The sequence below is a fragment of the Panthera uncia genome (assembly GCF_023721935.1).
Source record: "Panthera uncia isolate 11264 chromosome A3 unlocalized genomic scaffold, Puncia_PCG_1.0 HiC_scaffold_12, whole genome shotgun sequence".
Lineage (NCBI taxonomy): Eukaryota > Metazoa > Chordata > Mammalia > Carnivora > Felidae > Panthera > Panthera uncia.
Genome location: NW_026057579.1, coordinates 21,264,655 through 21,278,007, shown reverse-complemented (window position 1 = coordinate 21,278,007; position 13,353 = coordinate 21,264,655). Strand labels below are relative to the sequence as shown.

The 13,353-nt window shown below is 47.4% G+C and overlaps 1 protein-coding gene across 1 annotated transcript; it reads left to right on the top strand.

The window, feature by feature from the left end:
- Positions 1 to 528: 528 nt before the first annotated feature.
- FKBP1B (FKBP prolyl isomerase 1B) lies at positions 529 to 12,417 on the top strand. The gene is made up of 4 exons (XM_049652469.1): positions 529 to 643; positions 5,620 to 5,667; positions 10,609 to 10,721; positions 11,809 to 12,417. Exons 3-4 carry the CDS (start codon positions 10,611 to 10,613, stop codon positions 11,935 to 11,937), a joined length of 240 nt encoding a protein of 79 aa, XP_049508426.1. The 5' UTR covers positions 529 to 643; positions 5,620 to 5,667; positions 10,609 to 10,610; the 3' UTR covers positions 11,938 to 12,417.
- The last annotated feature ends 936 nt before the right edge of the window (positions 12,418 to 13,353 follow it).

Sequence of the window (13,353 nt, the reverse complement as noted above, 5' to 3'; positions counted from 1 at the left end):
AGTTACAAACTCCTGTTCTACGCTTACTGGCCATAGCCCAGGGACCTAGTGTGACACCAGACTTTAGACCAGCTACACACCTGGAGACTCTGGGCCATGCCATGGAGCAGCCGATGGGGAATTTCAGATCCTGACCCTCATAGTACAGTTGACCGTCGTCTTTCTTGAACAAAACATCCAGTTTTGGTACTTCAGCGATGCTGATAACCTAAAATCTCTTACCTAAACACCTGGGGGAATGGGGGTGGGGCGGATGGAAGAAGAACACTTTCAGGGCCCACTCTGGCTGCCTTTACTCAGGTTTTTCTCCCCGTGCTTATATTCCAGTGCCATTTATCAGAATCATACTTTCACACTGATTTTTGGAACAATGAGAGAAAAATTAAAGTTCCATCCATTCTTCAAGCAAATGTTACCTCCTCCAAAGTTATCTTTCCAGATTCCTGGGACTCTTTTGGGTGGAGGTGAAGGGTCTGGCGTGGAAGAGGAGCTTAAGTTGTAACTTATTCATTCATTCCACAGCAGGAATCAACCATGCTGTAACTAACTGTGTCCCCACCCGTCACAAATTTCGTTCTTTGACGACATGGATTCTACCTCAATTTAACTGTCATCAGCAGGGCGCAGTTCTTTGCCTCGAAAGGTGGGAACCTACCTGTGAGTGGGGCAGAACGAGGCGGGAAGCTTGAATGAGGGTTGAGGGTGATTGGGGTAAGGTAATGATTGGTTTCCTCCCACCCTCCCCTCCCCCGCACCTCGCATCCCCAGATTGCTCCTGCAATCCCGGCAGCCAAACTAGAGTAGTAAGTACTTCTCAGGTGCTTCCATAACATCCTGAACTCCAAGGCAGTGAGCGTTTCTACTTAAAGTGTTGGTTTAGTTGCCGGCTTTCCCCTAGTCTGTGGGACCGGGTTGACTCCCCAGAGCTTAGCACAGAGTAGATGCTAGGTAAATTTGTGTTGAACGGATGGATAGATAGATGGATAAATGGATGGATGGATAGATGGGTGGGTGGATGCGCGCGTGTCTCATGTCTCCCTCACCATCCTCCCCAGTTAACGACCCTTAGCCTGGCAAGCTCGGGAGCAGCCGCTTCAGGGTCCCTTCCCCCGGGCCCCGCCCCAGCCGACCCCACCTTTCCGCGCCGCTCCGCCCCGCCGCCCCCTTCCCCGTGGCCCCTCCCCGCGCAGGTCCCGACTCCCGCCGCACCTCCTCCGGCTCTGCAGTGGCGGCGGGGAGGCGAGTCGGAGAGCCAGCGGGGCCAGGGCCGGAGCCGAGCCGGGGTCGGGGCAGCAGCGGGGACCCTCGGAGGCGGGGCCAGTGGGACTGCGATGGGCGTGGAGATCGAGACCATCTCCCCGGGAGACGGTACCGGGCGGCCGAGCTGGGGGAGGAGGAAGGGTCCCGGGGCGGAGCCGGGCGGGCGGGGGTCTGATTCAGAGGTGGCGCGGAGGGTGCTGAATCCGAGGCGGGCATAGGATGAGAGCGGTGAGAGGAGATCCCAGGAAGGATTGTTGGGAATCTAGCAGACGATCCTCCACCATCCCCTTCCGCGCCGGCTCACCTAGGGGAACGAAGGCGGCGGCCAGGAGGCGGGGGTCTGCGGCCCGCCACCGCCCCGGGGGCCTCGGGCCGCCGCTGCCTCGGCTGGAACCTCTCGGTTATCCGCTACTGCTGGTTTCCCAGGGCAGGCTTTTAGTTCTGCTTTCCCTGCCCTGCTAGGTGAGCTCTGGAAACAGCTGGAAGGGTTCTCTTCTGTTTGGGGCAACCCTTTCCAATGCGCCCCCCTCCGGGCCTCCGGTCGGGCGGCCCCTGTGGGCTGGGCGGTGAGACGTTGTGGGGACCGAGCCAGTCTGGGAAGGAAGAAGCGCTCCCTCCGCCTCTGCATCTCGCTTTATCCTCCCCGCCCCACTCAGCCTCTCCAGCCATCCTGTACACTCCCATGGCTTTCATTACCGTCTGCAAACCGATGGCCTCCAAACTTAAGCCTCCAGCTCAGATCTCCGACCTGAGTTCAAGGTGGTCCATTTATCCAGCTGCTGCTCGACCTCTATCTGGATGTCCCACGGATACCTAATTCAGCAAGTCCAAAACAACTAACTCTCCTTGTCCTCCCCACTTCCAAGCGCTCCTCTGTATTGCCTTTTCCCTGTCCCCACGACTGGCACCACTCACTTCCCCAAGCCAGACATCTCTTGTATAATTGGGTATGGATGTGCAAGGAATAGCCAGTTTTAAATTTTTTAAATGAAACTTAATCCAGTCCAGAGTCCCCATTTCTGCAGCAGAATTAGACAGACAGATTTCACATGGGACATAACTGACAACCCCCACCTTCTCTAGGAAATGAGAGGACCTCAGGGTTCCAGGCCACCCTCCTCGTTAAAAGGCAGTGATTCCTAGATCCTAGCCACTACCCTGATCACCCATCAGGTACAGACTTCTCTGACCCAGCTGGGAACTATGGTGCTGGGTCCCAGGAGGCATCTCCCTGACACCTTGTCACACCCCTGGGCACTGTCATTGAGTTCTGCCAGGGGGCTGCAGGCCTCTTCTCCCTTCCTTGGTTTATAGTAGCTTTTAGAGTTATTTTGAGGGAGAGAGTGTGCACCCCCAGTGTGCACACACACAAGCTGAGGAGAGACAGAGAATCCCAAGCAGGCTCCACCATGTTTGTGCAGAGCCAGATGCGAGGCTCCGTCTCAGGAACCCTGAGCTGAAATCAAGAGTTGGGCACTTAACCGACTGAGCCACCCAGGCACCCTGAGGGAGATTAGATTTTTAGAGAAAGCCTGAAAGAGCTTTGGCCTTCTACTTTTAACAGTCTAAATTCTTGAGCCAGGAAAGCACAGAAGGGCCAAACTACTGTACTGTTACAATGGGGACACCGTCTTGGTCGAGCCCCACACCAAGTCCTTTCAAGTCCTTTTGCTGAAAATTTCTGGGTTCCATCCCTGTAGCCCCTGCCCTGGTTCAGGCCAACATCACCTCTCACTTGGATTTCCGCATATCCTCTAAACTGGGCTCACCACCTTCAGTCTCACCTCTCTGCTTTCCATCTGGCCTCCCTAACTCACCACCTATTTTTCACACCGTAGCCTGTGGACTCTTTAAAATGCATATGTGACTGTTCTGTCCCATTCTGCTCCTCACCCTCCCCACCCCCCGCTTCGTGTTTTAATGAATCTTCCATCTCCTTCTGCAGACAGATGGTAGTCCGGCTGAGTCTTACCTTCCACACCAGAGCCTCATCTCTTCCTACCAGTAGCAACCCCCACTACCACCATTTCCCCTAGCTTTAGCAGGCTGCCTGCAAATTTGTTAAACACGCCAGTCATTCTGCAAATATTTATTGAACGTGTACTATGTAGTTGGGGTTAGAGCGGTGAGCCAGACAGGGATCCCACTATAGCTCGATTCTAGGCCTTTGAACATGTTGTTCACTCTTCCCAGATTATCTCCCTTTACTTCCTCTGGCAAACTCCTTATCTTCTAAGACTCAGATGAACCATGATCTCCTCTCAGATGCTTTCCCTGACTCCCATAGAGTCCTCTACATGTTGGCTCACTTGTTAGCTTCCCAAATGCTTTGTTACCCAGGCTTGTGGCCTGGTAAATTCCACCCAGATTTATAGCTCCAGTACAGATAACTCCATCTGCCTATTGCAACATAAACTCAGATAGATGTCTAATAGGCATCTCAAAATTGGCAACTGCTCGGGGCGCCTGGGTGGCTCAGTCGGCTTCGGCTCAGGTCATGATCTTGCGGTTTGTGAGTTCAAGCCCCGCGTTGGCTCTGTGCTGACAGCTCAGAGCCTGGAGTCTGCTTCTGCTTCCGTGTCTCCCTCTCTCTCTGCCCCTCCCCTGTTCATGCTCCGTCTCTTAATAATAAATAAACGTTAAAAAAATATATTTTTTTAAATTGCCAACTGTTCAAATCTGCTCCTCCCCAGTCTTCCCCACCTGGAATTAGTTCCACTCTCCATCCAGTTCCCCAAACTGAAAACCCAAGTGTTGTACTCGATGTCTCCCTCTCCCTCATCCCAGACCCATCTCCACTCCATTAGTGTACCCTGTCAGTCCCGCTTCCCAAATATATCTATTTTGCTCTCTTCTCTGCTGCCACCACGTTAATTCAAGCCATAATTGATTTCCTGTCTGGATTATTGAAACAGGCACCTAATCGTCCATCCTACACACAGCAGTCAGAGTGATCTTATAAAATCTTAATTCAGATTATGTCATTCTCTTGCTTAAAACCCTCCAGTGGCTTCCTGTTGCACTTAGAATTAAATCCGGCTCTGCAATGCTGGGCATGATCTGGCTTTTTCCCACTTGCTTCCTTCTCCCTCTCTTCTTTCCAGGCACCAGGCCTCCTTTCTATTCTGCAAATGCTCCAGTCCTTTCCTGCCCCAATGTTTGTGCCCTTGGAGCTCCCTCTTCCTGCAGTGCTTTCCCCAGCATTTTGCTCATCCTTCAAGATTCAGTCCAAATGTCACCTTTTCTGAGAAGCCATCCTGAACCACCCTTTCTAAAATGGTCTGTCCATTGTATCTCTCTTTAACTCATCATTGTGTTTATTTCATTTAAAGAATTATCATAATCTAGAGTTGTCTTGTTTATTTGTGTATTGTTTTGTTTCACCCCATTAGAATATAAACTCCAAAGAAGTTGGGATCTTGTCTCTATGGTTTACTGCTGTGTCCCTGAAATCAGGCCCAGGCTTTGCATATAGTAGATACTCTGTAAATATTTGTGAATGATTATGCTTATTAATCCTTGGTTGCAGTCATCCTCCTCCATTGTAATCTATTATTTATGGATCTGTTTCCCTAACTTCACCATGAGTTCATAGGTTGCTCTGTGTTTCTGGAATCTAGTCCATAGTAGGCTGTCAGTAAATGTTTGTGGAATGGGGGCACCTGGGTGGCTCAGTCAGTTAAGTGTCCAACTCTTGGTTTTGGCTCAGGTCATGATCTCACAGTTCATGAGCTTGAGCCCCGTGTTGGGCTCTGTGCTGACGGCATGTAGCCTGCTTGGGATCCCCGCACTCTCTGCTCCTACCCCACTTATTCTCTCTGTCTCTCTCTCAAAATAAATAAATAAACTTAAAAAAATGTTTGTGGAATGGATGAAAGAAAGTAAAAGGAATGATCAAAGAAAAAATAATGGGGTGCCTGGGTGGCTCAGTTGGTTAAGCATCTGACTTCGGCTCAGGTTATGATCTTATGGCTCCTGCATTCAAGCCCCTAGTCGGACTCTGTGCTGACAGCTCAGAGCCTGGAGCCTGCTTTGGATTCTGTGTCTCCGTCTCTCTCTCTCTGCCCCACCCCTGCTCGCGCTCTGTCTCTCTCTCTCTCAAAAATAAATAAACATTCTTTAAAAATTTTAAGAAAGGAAGATAGAAAGGAGAGAGCATAGTTGAGGAACCCAAGGGAATAAAGTTCAAATCAAATAAAAAGCCTCATACAAGGCACAGAGCCAGAACTAGAGCTGTGGGCATCTCCATGGTATGGAGGGGAATGTGGGTCAGAGCTCTGGGTCATAGTCACATCTGAATGTCCCAAGTGACTTTTTCCAATGCCCTATTCATTCATCTGCCTTCATGTCTCCTTGCAGGAAGGACATTCCCCAAGAAGGGACAGACGTGTGTGGTGCACTACACAGGTAGGCTTTGCTCCCTCAGCCTTCATCCAGACCTGCCCCTCCCAAGGGAGGTCTCTCCTCTGCTACTCCTCTCTAGAGGTATCTGCTCCCTAGATCAAGCCTAAAGCCCAAGGTAGCCAAGTCTCCCTGTGACCAGTTGTCTCCTACTTCTCGAGCCAGCCTTGTGGGCATGGGAAAGGGGGCTTGCAAGGTTACTCCTTCCCCATTTGTACCAGCAGGAGCCATCTGTGGAGCCAGCCTCTAATTGGGCCAAGCACCTCCATTCCCTTCCCTCCATTGTGGGCAGGGTGGAGCCTGGCCCTCCTTGTTCTGTCTGATATTTAGAAATCCCTTCTTGAAGCTCTGAGAGCCCTGATCTTCCCTGCAGGCTCCCTTTTCCTCCTACAATATTATTAGAGAAGGGGAGGGTAACTTCCTCAGCATTTCCTTTCTTTTTTCAGAAATAGACTGTTCAATTCAGCGTGCTGTTATTGAGCACCTACTGTGTGCAAGATGCTGTGTGGGCACTGGGGACACAAAGGTGAAAAGGCAGGATTCCTTCCTTCTTTGGGGCTGTGGGGAGTGGCAGAGCCAAGTCATCCAGAGGCTCTGCTGCAGTGTGACAGCTGGGGCAACAGCAGTGCCTGTCTCAGGGCACTATGGGACTTGCAGGAGAGCCCCACATCTCTGCAGACCCCTCTTGGATGCTCTGTATTGGAAGGTCAGGTGGGCTGAGGAACATTCTAGATGGAGCTCCTGAAGACTGCTGGCAGGAAGACAAGCAGGTATTTGTTCCAAGAGAAGTGAATGCTCTGCCTTGTGACCTGCTTCCCAATGTGGCAAAGTTGGTGACAGCCACTTAGCAGACGGCAAGGCCAGTTTAATTCCTAGGACGTATTCAGATGGGGCCATTTTTAGCAGTTCTCTGGGCCAGTGTGAAGTGCCAGGTTAATTCTAGGCAGACGGTGTGGGTATTTCTCAACAGCTGTGTTGCCGGTGGCTGGCGTCAGTGAGCTAGGGCTGTGTGTTATCTCCCTGTGACTGGCCTAATTACCATGAGTCCCCTGGGGCCTCTGACCTGTGTAATTGATTTATCTGTTCTACATGTTGTAGACAGACCAGTGCTTATCAAGTTACTAAAACCACAACATCCTTTTGCAAAGACTTTTCAGAGTAGATACAGGGAGCAGGCCATGTGCATTAAACACTAGCATCAGCCAAGAGTGTGGGGAGGGACCATCTCATCAAACCCAGCAGGAGATTATAGGTAAACTATATTTATATATATAGATTATAGTTTTTGGTAAACTTTTTAATTAAAAATAAATACAGTAGAGGACATAAATCTAAGATGTACAGCTCAATGGAATTTTTCGAAGTGATCACACTTACATAACCACCACCCAGATCAACATGTACATTTCCAGCACCCCCTGGCATCTCCCTCCTGCCTCCTCCCAGTCATTACACCTCCCTGAAGGTAACCAGCATTCATACTTTTGTCCCCATCGATTGGCTAAGCCTGTTATTGAATACCATATAAATGGAATCACAGAGTACGTACTCTTTTGTGTTTGGCTTATTTCACTCAATACTATGTCTGTGAGATTTGTCCAGAGTCATTGGTTCTTTCTTATTCCCATACAGTTCATCATATGAATGTACCACAATTTATCTTTTCTAGAATTGGTGAACATTTGGGTTTCTGATAGTTTTTGGCTGTTATGAATACTGTCGCTTTGAACAGTCTTGTAGGTGTCTTTTGGTGCACGTATGTACACATTTTGTTTAGGTATATACCCTGAAGTGGAGTTATTTGGGCATAGGGTTGTACCTATCCTCTGCTTTAACAGATACTGCCAAACAGCTTCTCAAAGTAGTTGTGCCAATTTCCACTGCCACCAGCCATGTAGGAAGGCTCCAGTTCCCCTGCATCCTCATCGACACATGGCATTATCACCTTTTTGTTTTGTTTTTGGCCCACTCGGGTGGGTGCCCAGTGTATCTCATTGTGGTTTTGATTTGCATTGCCCTGATGACTAATGAAGTTGAGTACCTTTTCATGTGCTTACTGGCCATTCGAATATCCTCTTTAGTCTGCTCGAGTTTTGTCCAGTTATAAAAATTAGGTTGGATGCCTTTTACTTACTGATTTAAAGGAGTTTTTTTACATATTCTGGATATGAGTCTTTTGTTGGTTATACTGATTCCAGTCACCTCCCATGCCAAGGCTTGTCTTTTCACTCTCTCAATGGCATTTTTTGAACAGAAGTTCTTTTTTTTTTTTTTTTTTTTTAAATTTTTTTTCAACGTTTTTTTATTTATTTTTGGGACAGAGAGAGACAGAGCATGAACGGGGGAGGGGCAGAGAGAGAGGGAGACACAGAATCGGAAACAGGCTCCAGGCTCCGAGCCATCAGCCCAGAGCCTGACTCGAGGCTCGAACTCACAGACCGCGAGATCGTGACCTGGCTGAAGTCGGATGCTTAACCGACTGCGCCACCCAGGCGCCCCTGAACAGAAGTTCTTAATTTTAATGAAGTCCTACGTATCAATCTTTTCCTTTATAGTTAGTACTTCTGTGTTCAGCTCAGAAGTCTTTGTCTATTCCTAGGTCATGAAGATATTCTTCTGTTTATTATCTTGTAGAAGCCTTATTATTTTATTTTTCATACTTACATCTGTGATTTATCTGGAATTTTTTTGTGTGTGCATAAAGTAGGGCTCAAGGTTAATTTTCTCCATATGATATATAGTTGATCCAGCAACAGCAATTGAAAAAAATATATCCTTTATCTGTTGCATTGCTGTGACACCTTTGTCAAATCAAGTAACCGTATAGATGTTGGTCTGTTTCTAGGCTGAATTGTTTTGGCTGAACTTGTAGCTATAGATAACTGTATCTGGTCTGAAGTATATGAAATCTGAAGAAATTGGGGAATGAGGGAGTCAATTATCAAATGGAGTGTGTGTGTGTGTGTGTGTATGTGTGTGTGTGTATCCATACGTGTATATGTCCAAGTATATGTCTGTGTAATTATATGTAGATTTGTGGATCTAAATATTTTCTTAGCATCTGTTTGAGCATCAGGGTTTTTCTTCTGAATGTGTGTGCTTAGGTGCCCATGAGCACATGTGAACATCTCTGTGTATTGGAGTATCTTAGCAACCTGTGTGTATGCATGAGTTTTTGTAAGACCTCCTTAGTAAAGGGTTTTCTCCTTTGCCTGATTTAATACCCAGGGCAAGAGTCCAATTTATTCTACCTAGAAAGCAGGAAAATAATACTCTCCCTTGTATATATTTAAATTGTAGGAATTAGAAGACGTGGAATCATGGATGCGCAGACATTAAGCTTGTTCAGACCGCCCATGTTAAACATGGCATATCTGAAGCCATGAGAAGGGGAGTGATTTGTCTAACTTCACACAATGAGTTAGTGCCAAAATGAAGTCAGTATCCAGTCTCTGAACTTACAGGCCAGATCTTTCTCTGGTCCCAAATTGGTTTTTGTCATGGTCTGTGGGCTGCAGAAAGAAATCGTGGAAGAGCATTGTTTACAGGCCTGACCTTTGAACTAGTCACCGATAAGAACTAAAAATACCAAAACAGCTCTTGAGGGACACCTGACTGGCTCAGTTGGTGGAGCACGTGGCTCTTGATCGCAGGATTGTGAGCTCAAACCTTACATTGGGTCCAGAGATTGCTTAAATAAATAAACTTTAAAAAGAGAGAAAGATACAGTTCTTGAGCCTTAGACAGCTGAAATGAGACAATATTTGTACATCAGGGATGACACCTGGCTAAGGGAGGCTGCAGACTGTTAGAGACAGCACTGGGGTGTTCCAGATTCAAACAGGCCCTTTTTATGGGGTGCGGGGGCCACCATTGACTGGCTGGGTCACCTTACTCTGTTCATTGCAGGGGAAGGTGGGGATGATGTAGCCTTTGTTTTTTTGTTTTGTTTTGTTTTTTATGAGCAGGGGAGAGGGGCAAAGGGAGAGAGAGAATCTTTTATTTTTTTAAGTTTATTTGTTTATTATTTCTGAGAGGGAGAGAGAATGCACACAAGTGAGGGAGGGACAGAAGGAGAGAGGGAGACACAGAATCCAAAGCAGGCTCCAGGCTCTGAGCTGTCAGCACAGAGCCCAACACAGGGCAAGATCATGACCTGAGCCAAAGTCCAACGCTTAGCAACTGACTGAGCCACCCACGCGCTGATGATGTGGCCTTTGGGTTTTGCATGTTGGGGGAAAACAGGTGAGGACTCAACCTGAGGCAGAAACATCCTTAGGCTGAGGAAGTAGCACAGAAAAAGTTGTAAAGTGCAGAGGTGTTTGAGAAAGGTATATTTGAGAGGTATTTGGGAAAGGTATTTGAGAAAGGTGTGACCTGAATACGACATGGGGGGAAGGAAAGGAAGAGGAGAGCAGAGAGAAGGTTATCAGACAGGCAGTAGCTAGATCTTGAAGTGCCTGTGCCCAGTGTAGGCATTTGGATTCTGCCACAGGGAGCTATTGACAAGAGGATATTGCTATCCCTTTAAGCAAGAGAGTAATATGATCAGATACATGTTTATGAAAGACCGTCATTCTGGGTACCGAGTGGAGACTGGAAAGGAGGAGTGAGAGTGGAGAGAAAGACCAGTTAGAGGGTGTTCCTGTGCACAAGTGAGACATGATGGTGACTTGGTGTGGTCCCAGGGTGGTGGCAGTAGAAATGGAGCATGTAGAACGTAGGTAGATTGCAAAGACATGTAGGACTAAGTGATAGGCCATATTGAGGGGGTGGGTAAGGCAGAGTGAGGTATCTGGGTTTCTTGCTTGGGCAACAGGACGGGCAGGGAGATCTGAAGAGGCGCAGGTTTGTACAGAATAGGAATTCCATTTTAGACATGGGGACCCAGAATGGGGTGTTAACTCATGGCCACAGCTCTTCTCCACCCTATTCTTGCTTTCACAGGAATGCTCCAAAATGGGAAGAAATTTGATTCATCCAGAGACAGAAACAAACCTTTCAAGTTCAGAATTGGCAAACAGGAAGTCATCAAGGGTTTTGAAGAGGGTGCAGCCCAGGTAGGATGAGGATCCTCATTAGGGGGGATTTGAGGAGTTGGAGTCTGGGCTCGGTACACCGCCCCTGCCCTATCACAGACCGCCACTGCTTTGACTCTACTGCTACGGCATGGTGACGCCATCTAGGTTCAGCCGCTGGCTTTGTGCCCCCACTCCTTCCCTTTCATTGCCAGCATGACTTTAAGTCACTGGGGCTCTCATTCCAAGCACATCCCTGTGGGCTTGCTCAGAACTAGCTACGAGCTACCAACTATCTGGGACTGAGGCAGCTAGAGAGTTGGGGGGCGGGGAGGGGGGTGGTGGGCCAAGGTATTTTTTTTTTTAACTTAAAAAAGTAATTTCCGACCTTGCAAAAATATCACGGAAATAGTTCCCGTATATTCTTTACCCAAATGTTAACAGTTTACATAACCATGGTAAAACGATCCCATTACATTAATTTGTGATCAATTACACATTAACATTGATGCAGTACTGTTAACCAATACATTCAAATGTTTGAGTTGGTTATTAAAATTTTTAGATCTGTTTATTCAAATTTCACCATTTGTCCGACCAATGCCAGATGTTCTTGATGACTGCTGTGTGGAGCCCTGGTTCACACTCTTCTCCCTCGGTCTGTGAAGTCATATGGTGATTTTAGTGTAGGTCTCTTAGCCCTCGCCTCCTTGCGGTGGCCTCTGATTGCTTAACGTCTTTAATGGACTGCTTCTCTTACCTCCTCGATTGTGTACGTGTACATGTGCTGTTTATACACCCTCTTTAGGTTCTTTTGGGAGGGGGTGAGGAACAATTAGGAATACCTTGAAGTGTTCAGGCCATGCGCTAAATGAATAACCAGCAGTGGTTGTCAGATGAATGAATTTGGGACTACTTTGTGGAAGTTAGTGCCCCACAGTGAAGTCTCTGCTAGTCTGAGACAATCGAAATTCTGCATCACTTCAGTGTGCCACACAGAAAATTCATCTCAGATCTTCAGGGTTATCAGGAGGATAGTTTGGGAAAATGCCATAGTTATCTTACTTTTTTCTTTTAAATCAAGCTGGGTCCTCTTTCTCCTCTCCCCATCTGCCCCCATCCCTGCTAGATGAGCTTGGGGCAGAGGGCGAAGCTGACCTGCACCCCCGATGTGGCGTATGGAGCCACGGGCCACCCTGGTGTCATCCCTCCCAATGCCACCCTCATCTTTGACGTGGAGCTGCTCAACTTAGAGTGAAGGCGGGAAGGAGCTCGAAGTGGCTGGAGATGGCTGCTGCCCACCCTCCTAGCCTGCTCTGCCACTGGGACGGCTCCTCCTGCTTGGGGTTCTTGATCAGCGCGCTAACCTCACTGCCCCGCGGCATTATCCATTCTCTGCCCAAGTTGCTCTGTATGTGTTCGTCATTGTTCACGCACATCTTTGCTTAAGGAAACTTCGGTTGCAAATCAAAACATTTCAGGTTGTGCATTTTGCGTGATGCATGCAGTAGCCATTTCTGATCGCAGAACACAGATTTCTTGTTCGCACAATCTACACTGCCTTACTTAAGCCAGACACACAAGGTGCTCAGACATGAAATGTACATGGTATACACAGAGGGACTTGAGCCAGTTACCTTTGCTGTTACTTTCTCACTTAGAAGTTCTGTTGGCTGCTGACTTACACAATGTCCTCTTTGGAAATGATATGTAAAATAAAGGCTCTGTGCTTGACAAATTCCTGTCCATCCTTATTGTAGGAAGGAAGTGCTTTAAGGAATGCATAAGCCAGTTGCCCTTGGGAAAGAGTGGAAAGGAGACTTCCAAGTAGCCAGGAATGATAATAAACGTGATAGCTATGATGTGAGTATTTGTACATGCCAGGCCTTGTTCTATATATATATATATATATATATAATTATATAAGTTAGTATATATTTATTTTTTTTTTTAATTTAAAAAAAAATGTTTATTTATTTTTGAGAGAGAGACAGAATGCAAGTGGGTTAGGGGCAGAGAGAGAGGGAGACACAGAATCCGAAGCAGGCTCCAGGCTCTAAGCTATCAGCACAGAGCCGGACGAGGGGCTCGAACTCCCGAGCTGTGAGATCATGACCTGAGCCGAAGTCGGACGCTCAACCGACTGAGCCACCCAGGTGCCCCGATATATTTTTAAATACAGTTGCCACCAACCCTCTAAAAAGCCCTACAGGGTAAGTATTAACTTGCCACTCACCTCACAGGCTCAGAATTCTTCTCTGAATAACTAAAGGAATATATTGTGTTCAAACTGCTAGCAGTCCAGCATAGGATTTGAGCACTTTATGTGACCTTGCAACGTCTGTCTGTTTGGACTTAGGGGAGTTCCCGACCCAGATGGAAAAGAACACTCACTGTGCACCTGAACAAATGAAGGGTGTTTTAGGTCTTGGAGCCATACACTAACTCACACTGGGAAGTTACTTTTGAAAGGAATGTGTGATTCTGAGTTTGTTTTTGTATTTACTGCTTAGTTTCATCTAGATTTGCCCTCCCATTGGGGAATTACTTTGGAGTGGAATGTAGGATTCTGAACTTGTTTTCACATATACTGCTTATTTTCATCTGTATTTACTGTAACTTGTGGAAATTCCCACTTATTGCTGGTGGGTTGTGTGTTTGTCAAAGGAGCCTG